The sequence below is a fragment of the Microcebus murinus genome, chromosome X, assembly GCF_040939455.1.
Source record: "Microcebus murinus isolate Inina chromosome X, M.murinus_Inina_mat1.0, whole genome shotgun sequence".
Taxonomy (NCBI): domain Eukaryota; kingdom Metazoa; phylum Chordata; class Mammalia; order Primates; family Cheirogaleidae; genus Microcebus; species Microcebus murinus.
Window position 1 is genome coordinate 62,778,357 of NC_134136.1, and position 19,381 is coordinate 62,797,737.

Below are 19,381 nucleotides of genomic sequence, written 5' to 3' on the forward strand. Positions count from 1 at the left end.
TCCAGTTTTTGGCTATTATGAATAAAGCTGCCATGAATATTTGTGTACAGGTTTTTGTGTAGAGATAAATTTTCATTTCTCTGGGATAAATGTCTCAAGGGCGCAATTGCTGGTTCATATGGTAATTATTAATACATCTTTAATTTTATAAAAAACTGCCAAACTGTTTTCCACAGTGGCTGTATCATTTTCATGTTGCCACCAGTAATGTATGAGTGACCCAGTTTCTCCACATCCTTGCCAGTGTTTACTGTCAGTACTATTTTAATATTAGCGATTTTAATTGGTGTGTGGTGATATCTCATTGTGGTTTTGATTAGCATTTCTTTAATGGCTAATGATTTTTATATCTTTTCATGTGCTGATTTGCCATCTCTGTATTCTCTTCAGTTAAATGTCTTTTGCCCATATTTTAATGGGATTGTTTGCTTTATTGTTGAGTTTTGAGAATTCTTTATATATTCTAGTTTCTAGTGCTTTGTTGTATAAAGGGTTTGCAAATATTTTTTCCCAGTCTGTAGATCATCTTTATATTCTTCCCATGGGCTTCCACAAAGTAAAAGATTTTAATTTTGATGAGCACTGATTTTCCCTTTTGTCCTTTTATAGATTGTGTTTTTGGTGTCATGTCTAGAACTCCAACTAGCTTACCTCTCTATCCCTAAAATTTTCTGCTATGTTTTCTCCTAAAACTTTTATAATTTGATGTTTTACATTTAAGTCCCTGATTCATTTTGAATTAATTATTATATAAGGTGTGAGGTTTAGTGTTTTCTTTGGGTTTTTTTGTTTGTTCGTGTTTTGTTTTTGTTTTTGTTTTTTTTCCTGTGGAGGTCCAATTACTTTAGTATCATTTGTTGAAAAGGCTGTCCTTCCTCCATTGAATTGTTTTTGTGCTGTCTCAGCAAAGATCAGTTGGGCTCATTTGTGTACATCTATTCTGTTCCACTGAGCTGTGTCTATCCCTCTGCCAATATCGTGCAGTTTTGATTACTCTAGCTGTATAGCTAGCCTTAATATCTATCGGGCAGAGTGATTCTTCTCACTATATTCTTTGTCAACATTCTTTCAGCTATTCTGGGGCCTATGACTTTCCATGTAAATTTTGGTGTAAGCTTATCTATGTCTATAATAAACTTTGTTGGGATTTTGCCAGAAGTTGCATTAAAGCTATACTTCAGTTTGAGGAGGATTGACATCGTTACTATCAAAGGTTGATTCATCCAATCCACAAACACAGTATGTCTCTATTAAGTTAAGTCTCCTTAGATTTCTTCCAGTAACTTTTTGTAGTTTTCAGCATACATATACTCTCTATGTTTTGTTAAATATATGCCCTAGCTTTTCATCTTTATTGGAGCAATTATAAATGATACTGTTTTTAATTTTGATTTCTGCATATTCATTGTCTGTAGACAAGAATGCCATTGATTTTGTATTTTAATCTTTTATCCTGTGACTGTACTGAATTCACTTATTAGTTCTCAGGGGGATTTTTTGTAGATTCCTTGAGATTTTCTCCATAGGCAATCCGTATCATCTACAGTGCCTTTTATTTCTTTGTCTTGCCTTATTGCATTAGATCCAACCTCTAACACTATGTTGAATGAGAGTGGTGACAGCAGACATCCTTGTCTTGTTCCCAATTTTAGCATGAAAACATTCAGTCTTTCGCCATTACCTATTAGGAGTTTTTTGTTGATATTCTTTATCAAGTTGATATAATTCCTAACTTTATGAGTGTTTTTTTATATCATAAATGCATGTGGGATTTTGTCAATTACTGTTTCTGTGTCAGTTGATGGAAACATATGATCTTTTCTCTTTAGTTTGTTGGTAAGATGGGTTATGTTGATTGATTTTCAAATGTTGAACCACCTGTAATGAATCCCACTTGGCCATGGTATGTCATTCTTCTTATACATTGTTGCATTGAGCTTGTCAATATTTTGTTACCAATTTTTGCATTTACATTCTTGGGAAATGTTAGTCTGTAGTTTTGGTTTTTCCATTTTTTTTGTTTTTTTAATTTAGTACTTTGTATAGTTTTTAATTTAGTACTTTGTATGGTTTTGGTATCAGGGTAATACTGTCCTTAAAAAATGAGTTGGGTAGTATTTCCTCCTCTTTTCTGGAAGAGATTGCATACAATTGTTAATTCTTTAAATATTTGGTAGAATCCTCCAGTGACAGCATCTGGGTCTGGGGATTTCTTTTGGGGAAGCTTTAAAATTATGAATTCAGTTTCTTTAATGCTCATAGTGCTATTGGGGTTATCTGTTTCATGTTGGTTGAATTCTGGTAGTTTGTGGTTTTTCAAGGAATTGTTCTATTTTCCCTAACTTCTAAAATTCATGAACCTGAAGCTCATGATATTATACCCTTATCTTTTTAGCTGCTGTGGAATGTGTAGTGATATACTCTATTTCCTTCTGGATATTGGTGATCTGTGTCTTCTTTTTATTTTTGTCCATCTTGATAGAGGTTTACCAGTTTTACTAATCTTTTAAAGAACATGCTTTTTATAGATTATCCTTTCTGGCCTCATAGGTATTTCCTTTTTCATTCTGCTTTGGACTTATTTTCCCTTTTTTCTAGTTTCTTGAGGTAGGAACTTAGATTACTGATTTGAGGCCTTTCCTCTTTTCTGTTGTTAACATTTAGAGCTATAAGTTTCCCTCTGAGTGCCTCTTCAACTTCAATTCCATATATTTTGATATATTGTCATTTTATGTTCATTCAACTCTAGTTTTAAATATCCTATGAGACTTTCTGTTTGAACCATGGGTTATTTAGAAGTGTTTGGTTTCATGTCCACATGTCTTTAGGTTTTCAGTTTTGATTTTTAGTTTGATTACATTTTTGTCATATTTCCATGGCTTACTTGATCATTTTGTCTGTTATGTTAGGAGAGTCTGAGTCCTATTTAAATAATATTTTATTTTAGCGGGCAGTCACCCTGTTTCAGTTTAGCATAGAGGTTCTTTCCTACTTTTGTAGGGTATGCTTCCAGTGATAATTTTCAGAGCCTTTATGGTGTTATTTTGGTCTCCTTGGTTTATCTGTTACTTGTGGGGCTCCCATGGGTCCCTGCTGCAGCTGCCTGAGGGTGTGGAAGGCATTTTCTTAGGCTAAGGTGTATCTCAGTGGGGAAGGAGAGTCTCAGACCCATGGGAATTCAGAGATTTCATAGCCCAGGCCGCTTGTTGTGGCTGGTTCCCTCTTGCCAGTTCTGCCTGCCTACTTTGGTGTCCCCAATTCAGTGGAGGGATTTTCATATCTACAGTGTTAAAGAGGCTTCCCATACATTTCTCTTGATATGGCAGGGTCCCTATTGCCAGTTCTGCCTGTACATCTTGGTATCTTTCAGCGGGGGTTGAGGAGAGTCTCTAGTCCAGTATGGAAGGCAAGTTCCTCTCCTTGCCACTTACTGTTGACAGGACTCCAGGCTGATCCCCTTTGCCAGTGATGTCTGGTTTGCTTGATGTTGTCAGGTTTCCCATTCATGCTGGGGAAGGAATAAACCTACCCAGGCAGCCTTCTGTCAATAGGTTGAGGGTTGGAAAACCTTGAATCTGGGTTGCCTTTTTCTGTTGGATTTGGGGATGTAAGACAGCCTGCTACATTATTCTTCTAGTTCTGGGGTCCTAAACCAGTTTGTCTTTTCCTTAACACTTTTTAGAATTTTCTTTGTGTTATCTCTAGCATTATTTAATGGGTTTGTTGTTATGCCTATTGGGGAGGATCAAGAAGAAATGGACTAGAAATCACTTGTTCTTGTATTTTTTAAAAAAGCAATCATCATTGACTTTTCTCTCCATTTGTGTCGTTTTTTTGTACTGAGATACAGATGGCTGATTCTTCTGTTTATTCTAACAGGGTTAATGCTCAAAAAACACACTGGAAACGATGAGCCTATATCTGTTCCTGTATCAGAAATCCAAATACCAGGATGCATAGTATCAGAAAAGGCCAGAATGGAAGTTGCCCAGACAACAATGAATGAGGAAAATCATGGTGATACACACAGGGTTCAGAAACGGTGTCGAGCTTTTCCAAGGAAGAAAAGAAAGAAACTTTCAACTTGTAAAGAAGAGCTTCCAAGACTTACAGATCTTCAGGGGAAAGGCCACACAGGAGAGAAACCTTTTACATGTCAGGAATGTGGGAAAAGCTTCAGAGTTAGCTCTGACCTTATTAAGCATCAGAGAATTCACACTGAAGAGAAACCCTATAAATGTCAACAGTGTGATAGCAGATTCAGATGGAGTTCAGATCTTAATAAGCACCTCATGAGACACCAAGGAATAAAACCATATAGATGCTCATGGTGTGGGAAAAGCTTTAGTCGTACTACAAATCTATACACACACCAAAGAATTCACACAGGAGAGAAGCCCTTTAAATGTCAGGAATGTGGTAAAAGATTTGTTCAGAACTCCCACCTTATTAAACACCAGAGGACCCACACAGGTGAGCAGCCTTATACATGTAGCATATGCAAGAGAAACTTTAGCAGGCGGTCAAGCCTTCTTAGACACCAGAAACTCCACAGGAGAAGGGAAGTGTGTCCAGCATCTTTAGTTTGAGGAAAGTCACCATGTGGAGCTTGGCCCTATAAGTGAGGAAAGAATACAAAAGTATAAGGCACCCAATCATAGAAATCTGTCCTCAACATAAAATTTTGGAGGGGTACATGTCATGCTTCATGGAAAGGAATCTAAGCTGTCTCTCTTATTTGCCATTGTGTCTTCAGTGCCTAGTGTAAAACTGTTACATAACAAATATTTTATACTATTTTATTTTATTTTTTGTATTCAAAATTAAATGGTATGTGTGCTTGTTTCACATTGTGTTTCTAGGTTGGTGTTCATGTTTCAAGTATTTCAAGAGTGATATGTTCTCTTTTGGGATAATAATGAGTATGTTATAAATAAAAGAATAAAACTATGGCTGTCAGATATCTGTAGCTGTCTATCTGTATTTATCTCATCGCTTAGATCTTCCCCAACCTCAGTCATCTAAATTCTTCAGGTATAAGGTCCTTGGAAAATATATTATACCCATAAGTCCTACTCTCATTCTTCGTTCTTTCTCAGGAGAGATGGAAAATAAGAGTATTTAGGTACTCTAAATATTAAAGGCAGCTCAAAGAGAATTTCTGAGTTAGGAACAGTTTCAAGGTTACCATTCTGTCTGCATGAACAACCAAACCCCAGGGCTCAGGAAAATTTACTCTAGAACAGGAAGAGAGGATTCGATGTTTACCCTGGGAGAAACGCCCCATTGTACTTGCTTCTCTCCTGAGTACCCACTACTGCAATGTCTTCTGTCAAGGAATTCCCAGTAGCAGAGGAAGGCCTGAATGCCAGTACAGACCTGGAGACCTTGCAAGCACTTGATACCTCTCCTCCTGCTGATCCTCTCAATACAGGCATATAGAATGAAATGATGAGGGAGGCAGTCTGGGCCATCATCCAGGTATCTCTCTCTTTCTAGAAAGCACATGGTAGTGGTGAATAGACTCTTGACTTTCCCTATGTGAACTTCAGGCTTTCAGCTTGGTGCCATACTGGCCCAGGGCCTAAAGGGAGGCCCATTGTTGTGGTTGCTCAGTCACAACCCTATATACCTGAATGCTCTGCAAGAAGGTCTGAAGATTTTGAGAACTGATTTACTAAGAATGGCAGGGAGAGACCTGTGGCCTTTTAGCCTTGGTGCCCATCTGATATCAGAACAAAGTAAGGCGTGTGGCTTAGAGTGGTGGCCCTAGTCAGAGCTAGGCCAGATGAAAACTATTTTCTGATGTTAATGGTTCTCCTCAATTCCCCGCTGGCCTAAGTGACTATCTCTTAAAGAAAGATAATGTGGGGTCAAGGGACTTGGGAAGACTGGAATTTATATCTAGGTCATCCTGGTTTATGATGTGGGCCAAGGCTTCCATATATTTATTTAGCATTTCATAAAATTTTAATTTTTAATGAAAATCACGTTGCATATTAAATTTAAATATTAAATAAAACTCCTTTGGTACCAAATTGCCAGTGTTCACTTTTTGAAATAGATACCTTCAGATATTTTTACCACCAAGAGACCTTTCTAAGCCTGTTCTCAGATTTTCAAAATGGGGATAATAGTTTCTGCCTTTCAGGGCTGCTTATTAGGATCAAATAAGACACGTGTGAAGGTGCCTGACACAGTGATTGGCGACAGTACATGTTCCATAAACATTTCAACATCATCTTTCAACTAGTTATTTAGAAAGGAAAATAAACTTGGCCTACTTGTCCAGCTGGATTACTATAGTGAACGTTGTATGAATCAGGACTTTGAGTTTTCAGTGTAAGAAACTCACCTTCAACTAGCTGAAACAGAAAAAAAGAAGAAAAAGAAAAGGAAATGTAGGAGGAAGAGAAAGAATTTATTAGATTATGTAACTGAGAAGTCACAAGAGTAGAATTTTTTCCAGGCTTCCTGGATGCAAAGGTTCATATGATTTCACCAGGGCCCTATTTACCCACCCTTTGTCTCCAACAGGGAGCTTCTCATAGTAGGAAGGCAGCCACTTGCAGCCCTGAACGCACACAAGACCTTCAGCTAGCCATTCCAAAGAATGCTCTTCATATACTTCGGCAAAAGCTATCTTCTTAAAATAGCAAAAGATGCATGCCCAACCCCAAATCCATCACTGTGGCCCAAGTGGGCAGGGGATGAGATGATAAAGAGGTATTTTGATTATGCAGGCCTGAGGTCACATGTCCACTCCTGAGGTTAGAAGAGGGCACATGAGCCGCACCTGTGTGGCCTGAGCAGCATATTAGAATGGGGAAGAGAGTTGGTACCTTGATGGCTGCTGTGATGTTGGGCAAACTGCATGTGTCCCTCTAGCCTCCTCACTTTCTTACCTCCACTCTTGTTCCTTTCAGTCCATCATGCACAATGCTTTTAGAGTAGAACAAGTTGCAGTTATGAAAATGTTCTTGGTTGAAAATTCTTCAGGAGCTCTCCAACACTTTCAGTGTGAATTTCAAATGCCTTAGTTTAGGACACAAGGTCTGTTGCAAACTGGCCTCTGCCCACTTCTTTGGCATCATCTTATTCCACATATATATCTAATTTCTGGACATATCAATATGCTTAATACACTCTCTTGACAATATATACCTTGTTCAAATATTATTCTTCCTTCTAAATGTCCTTTCCCACGTATCCCCACTTTTATAAAACATAGTAAATTCCTTTCCCCCCTTCAAACTCAGTTGAAAGTTCATCGTGTCTTTTGAAAAGTCCTTTCCTTCCTGCAAGTTTGCTTTAAATATGTTCCCTCTGCTCTAATAGCATTCAGTGGTCACCTCTCTTATACCACTTCTTATAAGATATATTTTCTAGTTACACTCTGCTTCCGTTTTACTGTAGGCTCTTTTGCGGTGAGTGATGTCAATGTATTCACCTGTAGCACTTGGCCCAGAACCTGGGTTACATTAGATTCCTGGACAATATTTAAAAGAACTGGACACTCAGCACTTGCCAGGCCCCTCTAGCATAAAATCCAAAATAACAAATTTGACCTTCTCTGATTTTTAAATTATTTGTGGAAGCCATAATTTTTCAGGTTAGACTTGACAAAACTTTCTACCTAATACAAGACAGCATATTAATGGGTAGTGACAAGACTATTGATACACTTAACTGAATTCAACTTATTATTCACTTGTTGGGACTTCTCAGGCTATTGTGAGGTCCCAGATGGAAGACATCACATTTGGTTCATTGTCTCACACCCAGTGCCTGGCTTACAAAAGGTGCTTATTGAATATTCAGTGTATAAATGATTGCACATATTTACGTTTTTCTAATTAGCCTCTCAACAACTTGTTAGCTGAAAATATTTCTGTTTTATGTCATATACCTTGGTCCCCTCTCCTTTGCTTCTCCTCAGAGCCCCTACTTTCACGTTTATCCTACTAAGGCTCCAATTCTTTCTTATATTTCCCTGTAGTCAGTAGGACGTGTGTTATGTTCTTGCCTCTACTTCTGCTAAGGCGAGATTGTAGGGCGGGGACAGCTAAATGGGAGTCAGACACCAAGAATCCCAATACAAGAAAGTTGTGGCCTCTACATGTCTGTCGGATGCAAGTGAAGACAAAACAGACTTGCAGGCCTATTGTAGGAGTTTCAGGGAGCCAGACCAGAGTGGATTCAGTCCAGAACTATGGCATTATGGGTAGCATAGTGTTATGGAATAAATTTATGTTGTTTAAACCACTCTGTGGTACTTTGTTATGGCAGCCCTGACAAACATGGGTATTTTAGGAAGCCTTTGTGTTCACTTCTGCTACCATTAAGTGCCAAGATTTGCTGTGATCAAATGGAAAGCATTCTAGATTAAGAATCAAAAGGCCAAGCACTGGGTGTCTGTTTTTCCTGAGGACCAGCAAGACCTTGAGCAAGTCATGTTACTCCAAGGAGTCTTGGTTTCTGCATCTCTGAGGAAAGATACTTGTTCTACTCCCTCACAGAATGGCTCTAGGATCGTATTCATGGGTATGAAGTCACACTTTAATTATTCATCAGTTCACAAGTGTTAGGGATTACTATTTTTCTTGTTACTATTATTCTGTAGAGCGTTTGCAATTCTCATTTACTTTCCAAATTTGCCCAGTGTAATGGTGAAGGTGTAGACTTTGCTGCATTCTATTTGGAGGGAATCCAACCATATTCAACTTAATGAGTCCTTCTCTTTGGCAAACCACATTTTATATAATTCGACAATCTCAGAGAAGAGCTCACTGCTCTGAGCTTTGGGGAGGTGATTAGACAGGTGTATGGGCTGCAGCAGGTCCCCACAGCATCTACTAAGAACGTGATGGGACCAGGGACATTATGGGCACATCGTTGGATAACTCTGTTAGTCTCCTGACACACGCACACTTGTTACCTTGCAGTCAAAGTCTTAGGTTATTTGTCAACTGTCCACTTAATCTACACACCCAACTTAATTTTTTATGTTAATTGATGATTTTTCCAACAGTTTTAGATTTACAGAAAAATTGAGTGAAAAGTATAGACAGTTCCCATATGCCCACGTCCACGGTCACCCCTGTTGTTGGCATCTTGCGCTAATGTGGAATATGTGTTACTATTGATGAGCCAATATTTATACATTCTTATTAACTGAAGTCCACAATTTATATAGGTTTTACTCATTGTGTGGCACATTTTACGGGTTTTGACAAATGTCATTAATCCCACTTGATCATGTTGTATATTGCTATTATAACATTGTTATAAAAATTTGCTAGCATAGAGAATTTTTACAGCCATGTTCATGAGAGATATCGGTCTATAGTTTTCCTTCCATATATCATCTTTGTCTGGTTTTGATATTAGGTTCATGCTAGCCTCATAGAATGAGTTATGAAGAATTCCTTGTAATTCAATTTCCTAGAAGAGATTCCAGAGAATTAGCGTAATTTCTAATTTAAAAGTTTGGTAGAATTTACCACTGAACCCAGCGGGGCTTTGTGATTTCTGTTTTGGGAGGTTATTAATTATGGATTCATTTTACTAAGTAGACATAAGCTTATTTAGATTGTGTCTTCTCATGTGAGTTTCTATGCTTTGGGTTTTTTAGGAATTGCTTCTTTTCATCTAGGTTATCAAATTTGTGGGCTTAGAGTTGTTTACCTATTATCCTTTTAATGTCCATGGAAACATTGGTGATGATCTCATTTCATTTCTGATATTAGTATTTGTGTATTCTCATTTTTTTTCCAGTTAGCCTAGCTAGACTTTCAAAATTGTATTAATCTTTTCAAAGAGCCACGTTTTGATGGTACGGATTTACTTTACTTATTTTCTATTTTTAGCAGAAAGCTTTTTTTTTAGATGTTGACAAAATTCTTTATTGCAAAACAGGATATATTTTCAAATTGTAGCACAATATTTATAAACAATGAAATATAAAATGTCACTTATGTGATTAAATAACATTGACAAAACACTGTCTTGAGAATTATAATTTGATGAATGTTTTATCTCAAAGTATTATGGGAGTACAAATATTTTTCCACTTTCACACGTTTGAACATTTCCATAAATCTGCAAAATGCAGTCTACCTAAGAGAGAAACCACAAATATGATATTGTGAGCAATAAGGGCCTCATAAAGCTTGTTTTTCTCTAGAAAGAAGGCACCCAAACTTAGGACTACACACGTGCCTTGGAATGTGTGCTCACACAGAAAGGATCCACGGTTCTGGAAATATGGCTCCATTCCCAGACTTATGGCCATCCGACCTGGACTGCAGGCGTCAGGATCTAAGGACACTGAATCCGTGAGAACAGACCTCAGACCAAGGAGCCCACTGAGGGAGATAAAAGCAACTGAGGCTTTATCCTTCCACCAATTCAGTTGCTCAAATACTATGCAGCCCGTCTCTGCTGTGTCTGCAATACCCTCTTTTACGAGAGTGCCAGTAATGTCCTTTTGAGGCAGTGGTAGTGTCCCTTTGAGAACATCAAATTGGCAAATGATCAACGGCTTCTCACAGATAAATAGGAAACTATAATAACAGATATAGTCTGAGTGCCTATATCCTCTTACAAGTATTAGGAGCTATAAAGCTAGTCTGAAACCTGTGCTGGGAGGTGTCTGGATCTCCAGCCTTGCCCATGAGGATTCAGGAGGCACAGCAGAAGTTACTCTGCATTGACAGGACATTGCAGCTCAAGTACGAAGGCCAGCTGCCCGCAAAATTCACTCTTCTTCATGGGACCTGTCTTTTTTTCTTTTCATCATATTATGGGGGTATAAATGTTGTTAAGGCTACATATATTGTCCTTGCCTCCCCTCCCCCCTCGAGTCAGAGCTTCAAGCCTTTCCATCGTCCAGGTGGTGTGCATCGCACTCATTATGTAACCATATACCCATCCCCCCCCACCTGCCCGACACCCGATAAATGGTTTTCTTTCTTTTTTTTTTTCTTACATTTTGGTTACGTTTTATATCTTTGCCTCTCCCTAGGAAGGGTTACAGGTATGCCCTTTTCCTCCACAATGCTCATCACATCCCTAAGATGTGGTTCTACCCTCCCAATCCCTAGTGAACGCTACCACCATTGAGCACCATAGTTTTAATCAGTCAGTACCAATTTGATGGGAAGTACAAGTGGAGTCCATTTTCCTGATCTTGTGTCGCCTCACTTTGGATAATGGGCTTAAGTTTAATCCAGGATAGTATAAGCGGTGCTAGCTCACTGTCGTTTCTTAGAATTGAGTAATATTCCACTGTGAACATATACCAAATTTTAATGATTCACTCATGAATTGACTGGCACTAGGGTTGTTTCCACGTCCTTGCAATAGTGAATTGTGCTGCCATAAACATTCGGGTACAGATGTCTTTATAATAGAACGTCCTATGCTCTTTTGGGTAGATGCCTAATTGTGCTATTGCTGGATTGAACGGTATTTCTATTTTTAGTTATTGGAGGTATCTCCAAATTCTTCTCCACAAAGGTTGCACTAATTTGCAGTAAATTAGGAGACCTGTCTCTTACTCTTCAGGTCTTCAACTGATTGGAACGTTTCATGAAGGGTTATCTGCTTTATTCAATGTCTGATGGTTTAAATATTAATCTCATCTAAAGAATACTGTGTCTCAGGCATTATAAAAGTGATTCATGTAACCATTTCCACTACTGAGCAGTGTTTAGTCAATACAAAAGTGATTCAAGCTATCGGATATACACTTGGATAATATTCAGGCTATATTCCCATATATGCAATCAGGTTTCAGGAATGGTGTCTTCATCCCTTTGGGCAGCTATAAAAATACTATACACTGGGTAGCTTAGAAACGCGGAAATTTATTTCTCACATTTCTGGAGGCTGCGACGTACAAGATAAAAGTGCCAGCAAAAATAGTTGCTGGTAAGGGCTAGGTTTCTGGCTCATAGATGGTGCCTTCTTGTTGTGTCTTCACATGGTGGGAGGGGCAGAAGAGGTCTCTGGAGGGTCTTTATATGGGCACCTATCCCGTTCATGAGGGTTCTCCGCTCGGGACCTAATCGCCTACTACAGGGCCCGCCTCCTAATACTATCACCCTGTTGATTACGATTTCAGCCAATGAATTTGGGGGACATGAATTCATGCTATTCTCACCATGGCAAATAATTATGACGTACTACATTGTTGTTCCTCCTAGTCACTTCATATGTGCCAGCAAACAGTCAGACACACAGAATTCCTAATGACTCCTAATATCTTATCATTCTGTAGTGTAGAAATCATTCTTTTAGCAGATTAGTGTAAGAGCACAGTGTCCAACAACAGGCCATTGCCAATCCTTCCGTGGAACTCAGGATTTCTCATACACCAGGTAACACCAATGCCAGCACGTGCTTTTCCTAAAGGGTGAGGTGCTCGCTGTATTCATTTCTCAGACAGCAGTATGATGCACAGTGTAGTCAACTGGAGTAAACTCCCACTTGCAGCATTTTCCTGTGTGAGTTAAACAAGGCATTTGAGCCACATGAGTGTGGAAGAAAGTAAAGCTAAGGACAGACTCTCTGGAACAGAATTAGAACAACATGCCAGAAAAAGCAGATCATGTTCAGAAGTCTCTCTATATTACCACAACTTGCTTATGAAAATGAGAGGGTGAGTGGTGAGCTTATCAAGAGGTGTTATTCGTAGGCCTAAGAAAATTCCTCAGGAACACATGGAAGCAATACAATTTAAATCAGCTGAGAAGTAAAGACATTTTAGGAAAAATGCAAAATGAGAACCTGGCCCCATAACAGCTTCTTCTTTGCAAGAGAGTCATGTGAGCCCGTATCACACCTGACAGCATGCATTGCTCTTTTTCAGCCAGCAAAGGCAAATCCATGCTGCAGAAATTGAGCTCTAGTAGCTTTCTCATAGAATTGAAGGCTTGTTTATGTCATCCAAACATGGACTGACAAGAATCCTAGAAAGACTGAAACCATGGTTTTCACCTCTTTCTACAGCAGATCAAGCTATGGAAAAATGATGATGTATATAGAAAAGCCAAGATAATCTTATACTCCCGTAAGTCCTACCTCCTTCTTGAGAGCAGTTAAGACATCTTTCTCTCCTGTAATGTCTCTTTACCCATGCCCCCAGCCCCCTCCATCCAGATCAGGTACTTCTCTCTGAAACCTAGAATCTCCCTGAGAGAGTTAGGATGGCAGGGTGAACCAGCACTATACATTTATTCCCTGACTTCTGTAGGGGGACATCTCAGAGAACCTCTGCCAGCAGTACTTTCTTGCCCATGTACTTCCAGATTCCTGAGACCATGGCTACCTTAATTCGTACCCCCTCTCTCATGCAGAGCTGAGCTGAAGGAAGGCACCATATACTTGGCCAATGGTCCCCATCAGCTAGGGGGCCAATGGAGTCAGACATCCAGGCCACATCTGAATTTTGACAAAGGTTTATTACTGGATTCTTATCCCTTGCTTGAGAGGCATTCTATAGCCATCATTCTCTGTTCCTGTCTGGACAGTGTTTCTCTGTAACTTACTAGCACTGATTCCCTGGGCTAGTGTCTTAATTTTCTGAGACATGCAAACCGTATTTGGCTCCCTAGATGGCCATTACCATGAAGGCAGATGATAAGGGCTAATTGCTCTGCACATGGCCCATTGCAGGCAGTGAAAAGGATTTGCAGCCATTTAAAATGGGGAGCTTCTGTTGGCGTGAATGCAGAGAGATAGAAACTCACATATGCTGCTGGTGGGACTGCAAACTAGTACAAGCTCTGTGGAAAGCAGTATGGAGATACCTCAAAGAACTACAAGTAGAAGTACCATTTGATCCAGCAATCCCATAACTGTTCATCTACCCAAAGGAACAAAAGACATTCTATAATAAAGACATCTGCACTAGAATGTTGATGGCAGCACAATTCACAATTGCAAACATGTGGAAACAACCCAAGTACCCATCAACACGTGAGTGGATGGATGAAATGTGGTATATGTATACCATGGAGTTCTACTCAGACATAAAAATATATGGTGAACTAGCACCTCTTGCATTATCCTAGATGGAGCTGGAACCCATTCTACTAAGTGAAGTATCACAAGAATGGAAAAACAAGCACCACATGTACTCACCATTAAATTGGCACTAATCGATCATCACTTATGTGCATATATGGAAGCAACATTCATCAGGTGTCAGGCAAGTGGGAGGTGGAGGGGAGGATGTGTATATACACACCTAATGGGTGCAGTGGGCACCGGCGGCGTGATGGATATGCTTGAAGCTCTCACTTGGGTGGGGCAAGGGCAGTATTTTAGGATAGCCTAAACATTTGTATCCCAATAATATGCTGACATAAAAATTTTTTTTAAAAAAATAAACCAAAATAAAGGATAATATAAGTGTTGGTAGTTCACCATTTTATACTTGAGTAGTATTCCATGGTATGCATATGCCACATTTTATTAATCCACTCATGTATTGAAGGGCACTTGGGTTGTTTTCACATCCTTGCAATAGTGAATTGTGCTGCCCTAAACATTCGAGAGCAGATGTCTTTTTATAGAATGTCTTTTTTCCCTTTGGGTAGATGCCTAGTAGTGGGATTGCTGGATCAAATGGTATTTCTATTTTTAGCTCTTTGAGATATCTCCAAATTACTTTCCACAGGGGTGGTACTAATTTGCAGTCCCACCAGCAGCGTAAGAGTGTTCTTATGTATCCACATTCACGCCAGCATTAGCTGTTTTGGGGCTTTTTGATAAAGGCCATTCTCACTGGAGTTATGTGATATCTCATTGTGGTTTTGATTTACATTTTCCTAATGATTAGAGATGTGGAGCAATTTTTTAATACGTCTGCTGGCCATCATTCTGTCTTCTTCAGAAAAGTTTTGTTTCATGTCCTTTGCCCACTTTGTTATGGAGTTGTTGATTTTTTTCTTGTTAATTTTCTTAAGTTGTATATAGATTCATGTTATCAGCCCTTTATTCGATATGTAGCATGCAAATGTTTTCTCCCATTCTGTAGGCTGTCTATTCACTCTAATGATAGTATTCTTGGCTGTGCAGAAGCTTTTTAATTTGATCAGGTCCCATTTATTTATTTTTGTTGCTGTTGTGTTTGCTTTTAGGGTCTTCCTCATAAATTATTTGTCTAGGCCAGTGTCCATATGAGTTTCCCAACATTTTCTTCTAGAATTCTTAAGCTTTCACGCCTTAGGTTGAAGTCTTTTATCCATCCTGAGTTGAATTTTGTGAGAGGTGAGAGGTGGGGCTCCAGTTTCAATCATCTGCATGTGGTTATCCAGTTTTCCCAGCACCATTCATTGAATAAGGATTCTTTTCCGCAGATGATATTTTTGTCTGCTTTGTCAAAGACTAGATGACAACATGAGGATGGTTTTATATCTGGGTTCTCAGTCCTGTTACAAAGGTCTATATCTCTGATCTTGTGTCAGTGCTATGCTGTTTGGGTTACTATAGCCTTGAAGTAAAGCTTAAAGTCTGGTAAGTTGATGCCTCCCAATTTGTTCTTTTTGCTTAAGATTGCTTTGGCTATACGAGGTCTTCTCTGGTTCCATACAAAGCTTAGAATTATTTTTTTCTCGATCTGTAAAAAATGATAGTATTTTGATAGGGATTGCATTAATTCTGTAGATTACTTTAGATAGTATGGACATTTTATCAATATTGATTCTTCCAATCTATGAGCATGGTAGGGTTTTCCATCTGTTTACATTTTATACAATTTCTTTTCTCGGTGTTTCATAGTTCTCCCTATATAGGTCTCTCGCCTCCTCCGTTCAATATATTCTGATATAATGAATTTTCTATGATGGCTGTGTGAAAGGTGTTGGGATTTTTATTTGATTATTGGTTTGACTAGTATTGTTGTATAAGAATGGCACTGATATGTGTGTGTTGGTTTTGTATCCTGAGATTTTATTAAATTCATTTATAAATTCCAGGAGTCTCTTGGTTGAATCCTGGGATTTTCTACATATGATATCATATTGTCAGCAAAGAGTCAGAGTTTGACCACTTGCGCCCCCGTTTGGATGCCCGTAATTCCCCTCTCTTGTATGATTGGTATGGCAAGGACTTCCAGCACTGTTTGAATAGAAGCGGAGATAGTGGGAAACTTTGCCTGGTTCTAGTTCTAAGGGAGATTGCTTGCCATTTTACCCATTGAGTATGTTATTGGCTGTGGGTTTATCATATATGGCCTTCATAATTTTAAGATGTGTCCCATCTGTGTCTTTTTCTTTAAGAGTTTTTCTCATAAAGGTGTGCAGGGTTGTGTCCAATGCTTTTTCTGCATCTATTGAGAGAATCGTATGTCTTTGTTCTTGCCTTCATGTATATGGTGATTGCATTTATAGATTTGCATATGTTGAACCATCCTTCCATCACTGAGATAAAGCCCACCTGGACATGATGAATTATTTTTGTGATGTGCGTTTGGATTTGGTTTGCTAAGATGTTGTTGAGGATTTTTACATCTATATTCATGAGGGATATTGGTCTGTAGTTTTCTTTTTCTGTTGTGTCCTTTCCTGGCTTTGGTATCAAGGTGATATTGGCTTTGTAGAATGAGCTGGGGAGGATACTATCCTTCTCAATGTTGTGGAATAATTTCTGCAGTATAGGTATGAGTTATTCTTTGTAAGTTTGGTAAAATTCTGGTGTGAATCCTATCTGGTCCAGGACTTCTTTTTGCTGGAAGATTTTAAATTGCTGCTTCAATTTCTGTGCTCAATATTGGACTGTCCAGGAATTCTATTTTTTCCTGATTGAGCCTCAGGAGGTTGTGTGTTTCTAAGAATTTGTCCATTTCCTCTGTGTTTTATAGTTTTTAGGCATATACATTTTTATAGTATTCAAAGAAACTCTATTCTATTTTCACGATGTATGTAATGACCTCTCATTTTTCATTTCTCATTGTGCTTCTTATAATCCTTTCCTTTGTAGCTGTTGTCAATCTGGCAAGAGGGCTTTCAATTTTGTTTACTTCTTTAAAAAAAACCGACTTTTGGCTTTATTAATCTTCTGGATAGTTCTTTTGTTCTAAATTTCATTTAGTTCTGCTCTGATCTTAGTTATTTCTTTTCTTCTGGTAGGTTTAGGATTGATTTGCTCTTCCTTTTCCAGCTCCTTGAGACTGTTTATTCGTTTGTTGATTTGTGAACTTTTTGTCTTTTGGATGTCAGCATTGAATGCTATTAGTTTTCCTCTCAGGGATGCTTTTTCTGTATCCCACAGATTTTGATAACTTGTATCCCCATTATCATTTAGTTCAGAGAATCATTTGAATTCTATCTGGATCTCCTCCTTGACCCAATAGTCATTAAGCAATGGATAGTTTAATTTCCATGACTTTGTGAAGTGGTGAGTGTTTCTTTTGGAATTGATCTCTAATTTTGTACCACTGTGGTCTGAAAAGGTACACGGTATTATTTCTATTTGTTTAAATTTGTAGAGATCTAATTTGTGGCCTAGAATGTGATCGACTTTAGAGAAGGTTCCATGGGCTGATGAAAAGAATATATATGCAGCTATATTTGGGTGGAATGTTCTGTAGATGTCTGTTAGACCCATTTGTTTCAGAGCTCTGTTTAAGTCCTTGTTTCTTTGCTTCCTTTCTGCTTGGAGTATCTGTCCAGTTCCATCAGTGGGGTGTTGAAATCCACAGCTACTACGGCATATCATGTTATTTAGATCAAACAGGGTTTGCTTTATGTATTTGGGTGTTCCTGTGTTGGGTGAATGAATATTAAGAATTGTTACGTCTTCTTCTGGATTTTTACCTCTACCACTATATAGTGGCCATCTTTGTATTTCTATACTATTGCTGTTTTAAACTTTATGTCATCTGAGAGAAGAATAGCTACCCCAGCTTTCTTTTGGTTTCCATTTGCCTGGAAGTTTGTTTTCTAACCCTTTACCTTGAGTCTGAAAGCATCTTTGTGGGTAAGATGCGTTTCCTGGAGACAGCAGATACTTGGCTTGTGTTTTTTTATCCACTGAGCAAGTCTATGTCTCTTCAGTGGACAATTCAAGCCATTGACATTTATTGAGAGCATTGATATTTGGGGTAGATTTCTGTTCATACTGTTGGATAAATTCTTATTGTTTTGTTTTACCTCTCAAGCCATTTTGGCATCAGGGTTGTGGACTCTAACTCTTGAGTGATTTTACTTTGGTAGGTGCCTATCGTGCTGTTCAGTATATTATGCAGTTCTGGGCACTTCCTTCAGGGCCAGTCCTTGGTCTTCACAAATTCCTTCAGTGATTACTTGTCTGGGAAAGTCTTTATTTCTTCCTCATAGATGAGGCTTAGTTTTGATAGGTAAAGAATTCTAGGTTGGCCATTATTGTGTTTTAGAAGATTGATGATGGGTCCCCTGTTCCTTCTGGATTGTTAGATTTCAGTTGAGAAGTCTGCAGTTAGTCTGATTGGTTTTCCTTTGTAGGTTACCTGCTCTTTTTGTCTTACTGCTCAAAGGACTGCCTCTTTCATGTTTACTTTGGTCAGCCTCATAACTATGTGACATGGTGATTGCATTTTCACATTGAGTCTCCCAGTATTCTGTGTGCTTCTTATATCTGGATATCTAGATTTTTGTCCAGGCAAGGTAAGTTTTCCTTCATTATTACAAGAAATAGATGTTTTCAGCCCTTGCGTACTTTCTTCATCTCTCTCCAGGGTGCCTATAATTCTTATGTTTGGTTCCTTGCATAACCCCACAGTTCTTTTATTTTTTGTTCATGTCTCTTGCTTTTGTGTTCTTTTACTTCATCTGATTTGTTTAACGCACAAGCATTCCCTGAAGCTCTGAGATGCTTTCCTCTGCATGATTAACCCTATTCTTAAGGCTTCCCACTGTCTTTTGTAGTTCCTTGAAGGCCTCTTTTAATTTATAATATTTCTGTTTGGTTCTTTCATAATATTTCAATGTTTTTGGAAAAGTTTTCATTCATTTCCTGTGGCTTCTTTGTATTGAGTTTCTATTTTCTCTTCAATTCCATTGAGTTTCCTTACAATCCATATTCAGAGTTCTTCCTCTGTCATTTTAATCATTGTGTTTCAGTTGGTGTCCGTTGTTGAGGATCTAATGATTTCCTTTGGAGGTGAGTTTTCTCTCTGTTGTTTCATATATCCTGCATTATTTTACTGATTCTTTTCATTCACATTACCTGGTGGAGAACTGGGGTTGCTATAACTGATTTATGGCCCTATGTGCACATCCCGAAGGGTTGTGCCTTGACAGTGCTGAGGAGAGGCATGGTCGGCCTGTATTGTCTTAGGGGTATTTTAGCAAGTTGAGTTGCCTCTGACCTATTGTCTTCACCTCTTCCCAAT

The 19,381-nt window shown here is 38.6% G+C and overlaps 1 protein-coding gene across 1 annotated transcript; it reads left to right on the plus strand.

The window, feature by feature from the left end:
• Nucleotides 1-3,912: 3,912 nt before the first annotated feature.
• On the plus strand, nucleotides 3,913-4,950 carry LOC142865859 (uncharacterized). The gene has a single exon (XM_075999331.1). It carries the CDS (start codon nucleotides 3,978-3,980, stop codon nucleotides 4,587-4,589), a length of 612 nt encoding a protein of 203 aa, XP_075855446.1. The 5' UTR covers nucleotides 3,913-3,977; the 3' UTR covers nucleotides 4,590-4,950.
• Nucleotides 4,951-19,381: the final 14,431 nt, after the last annotated feature.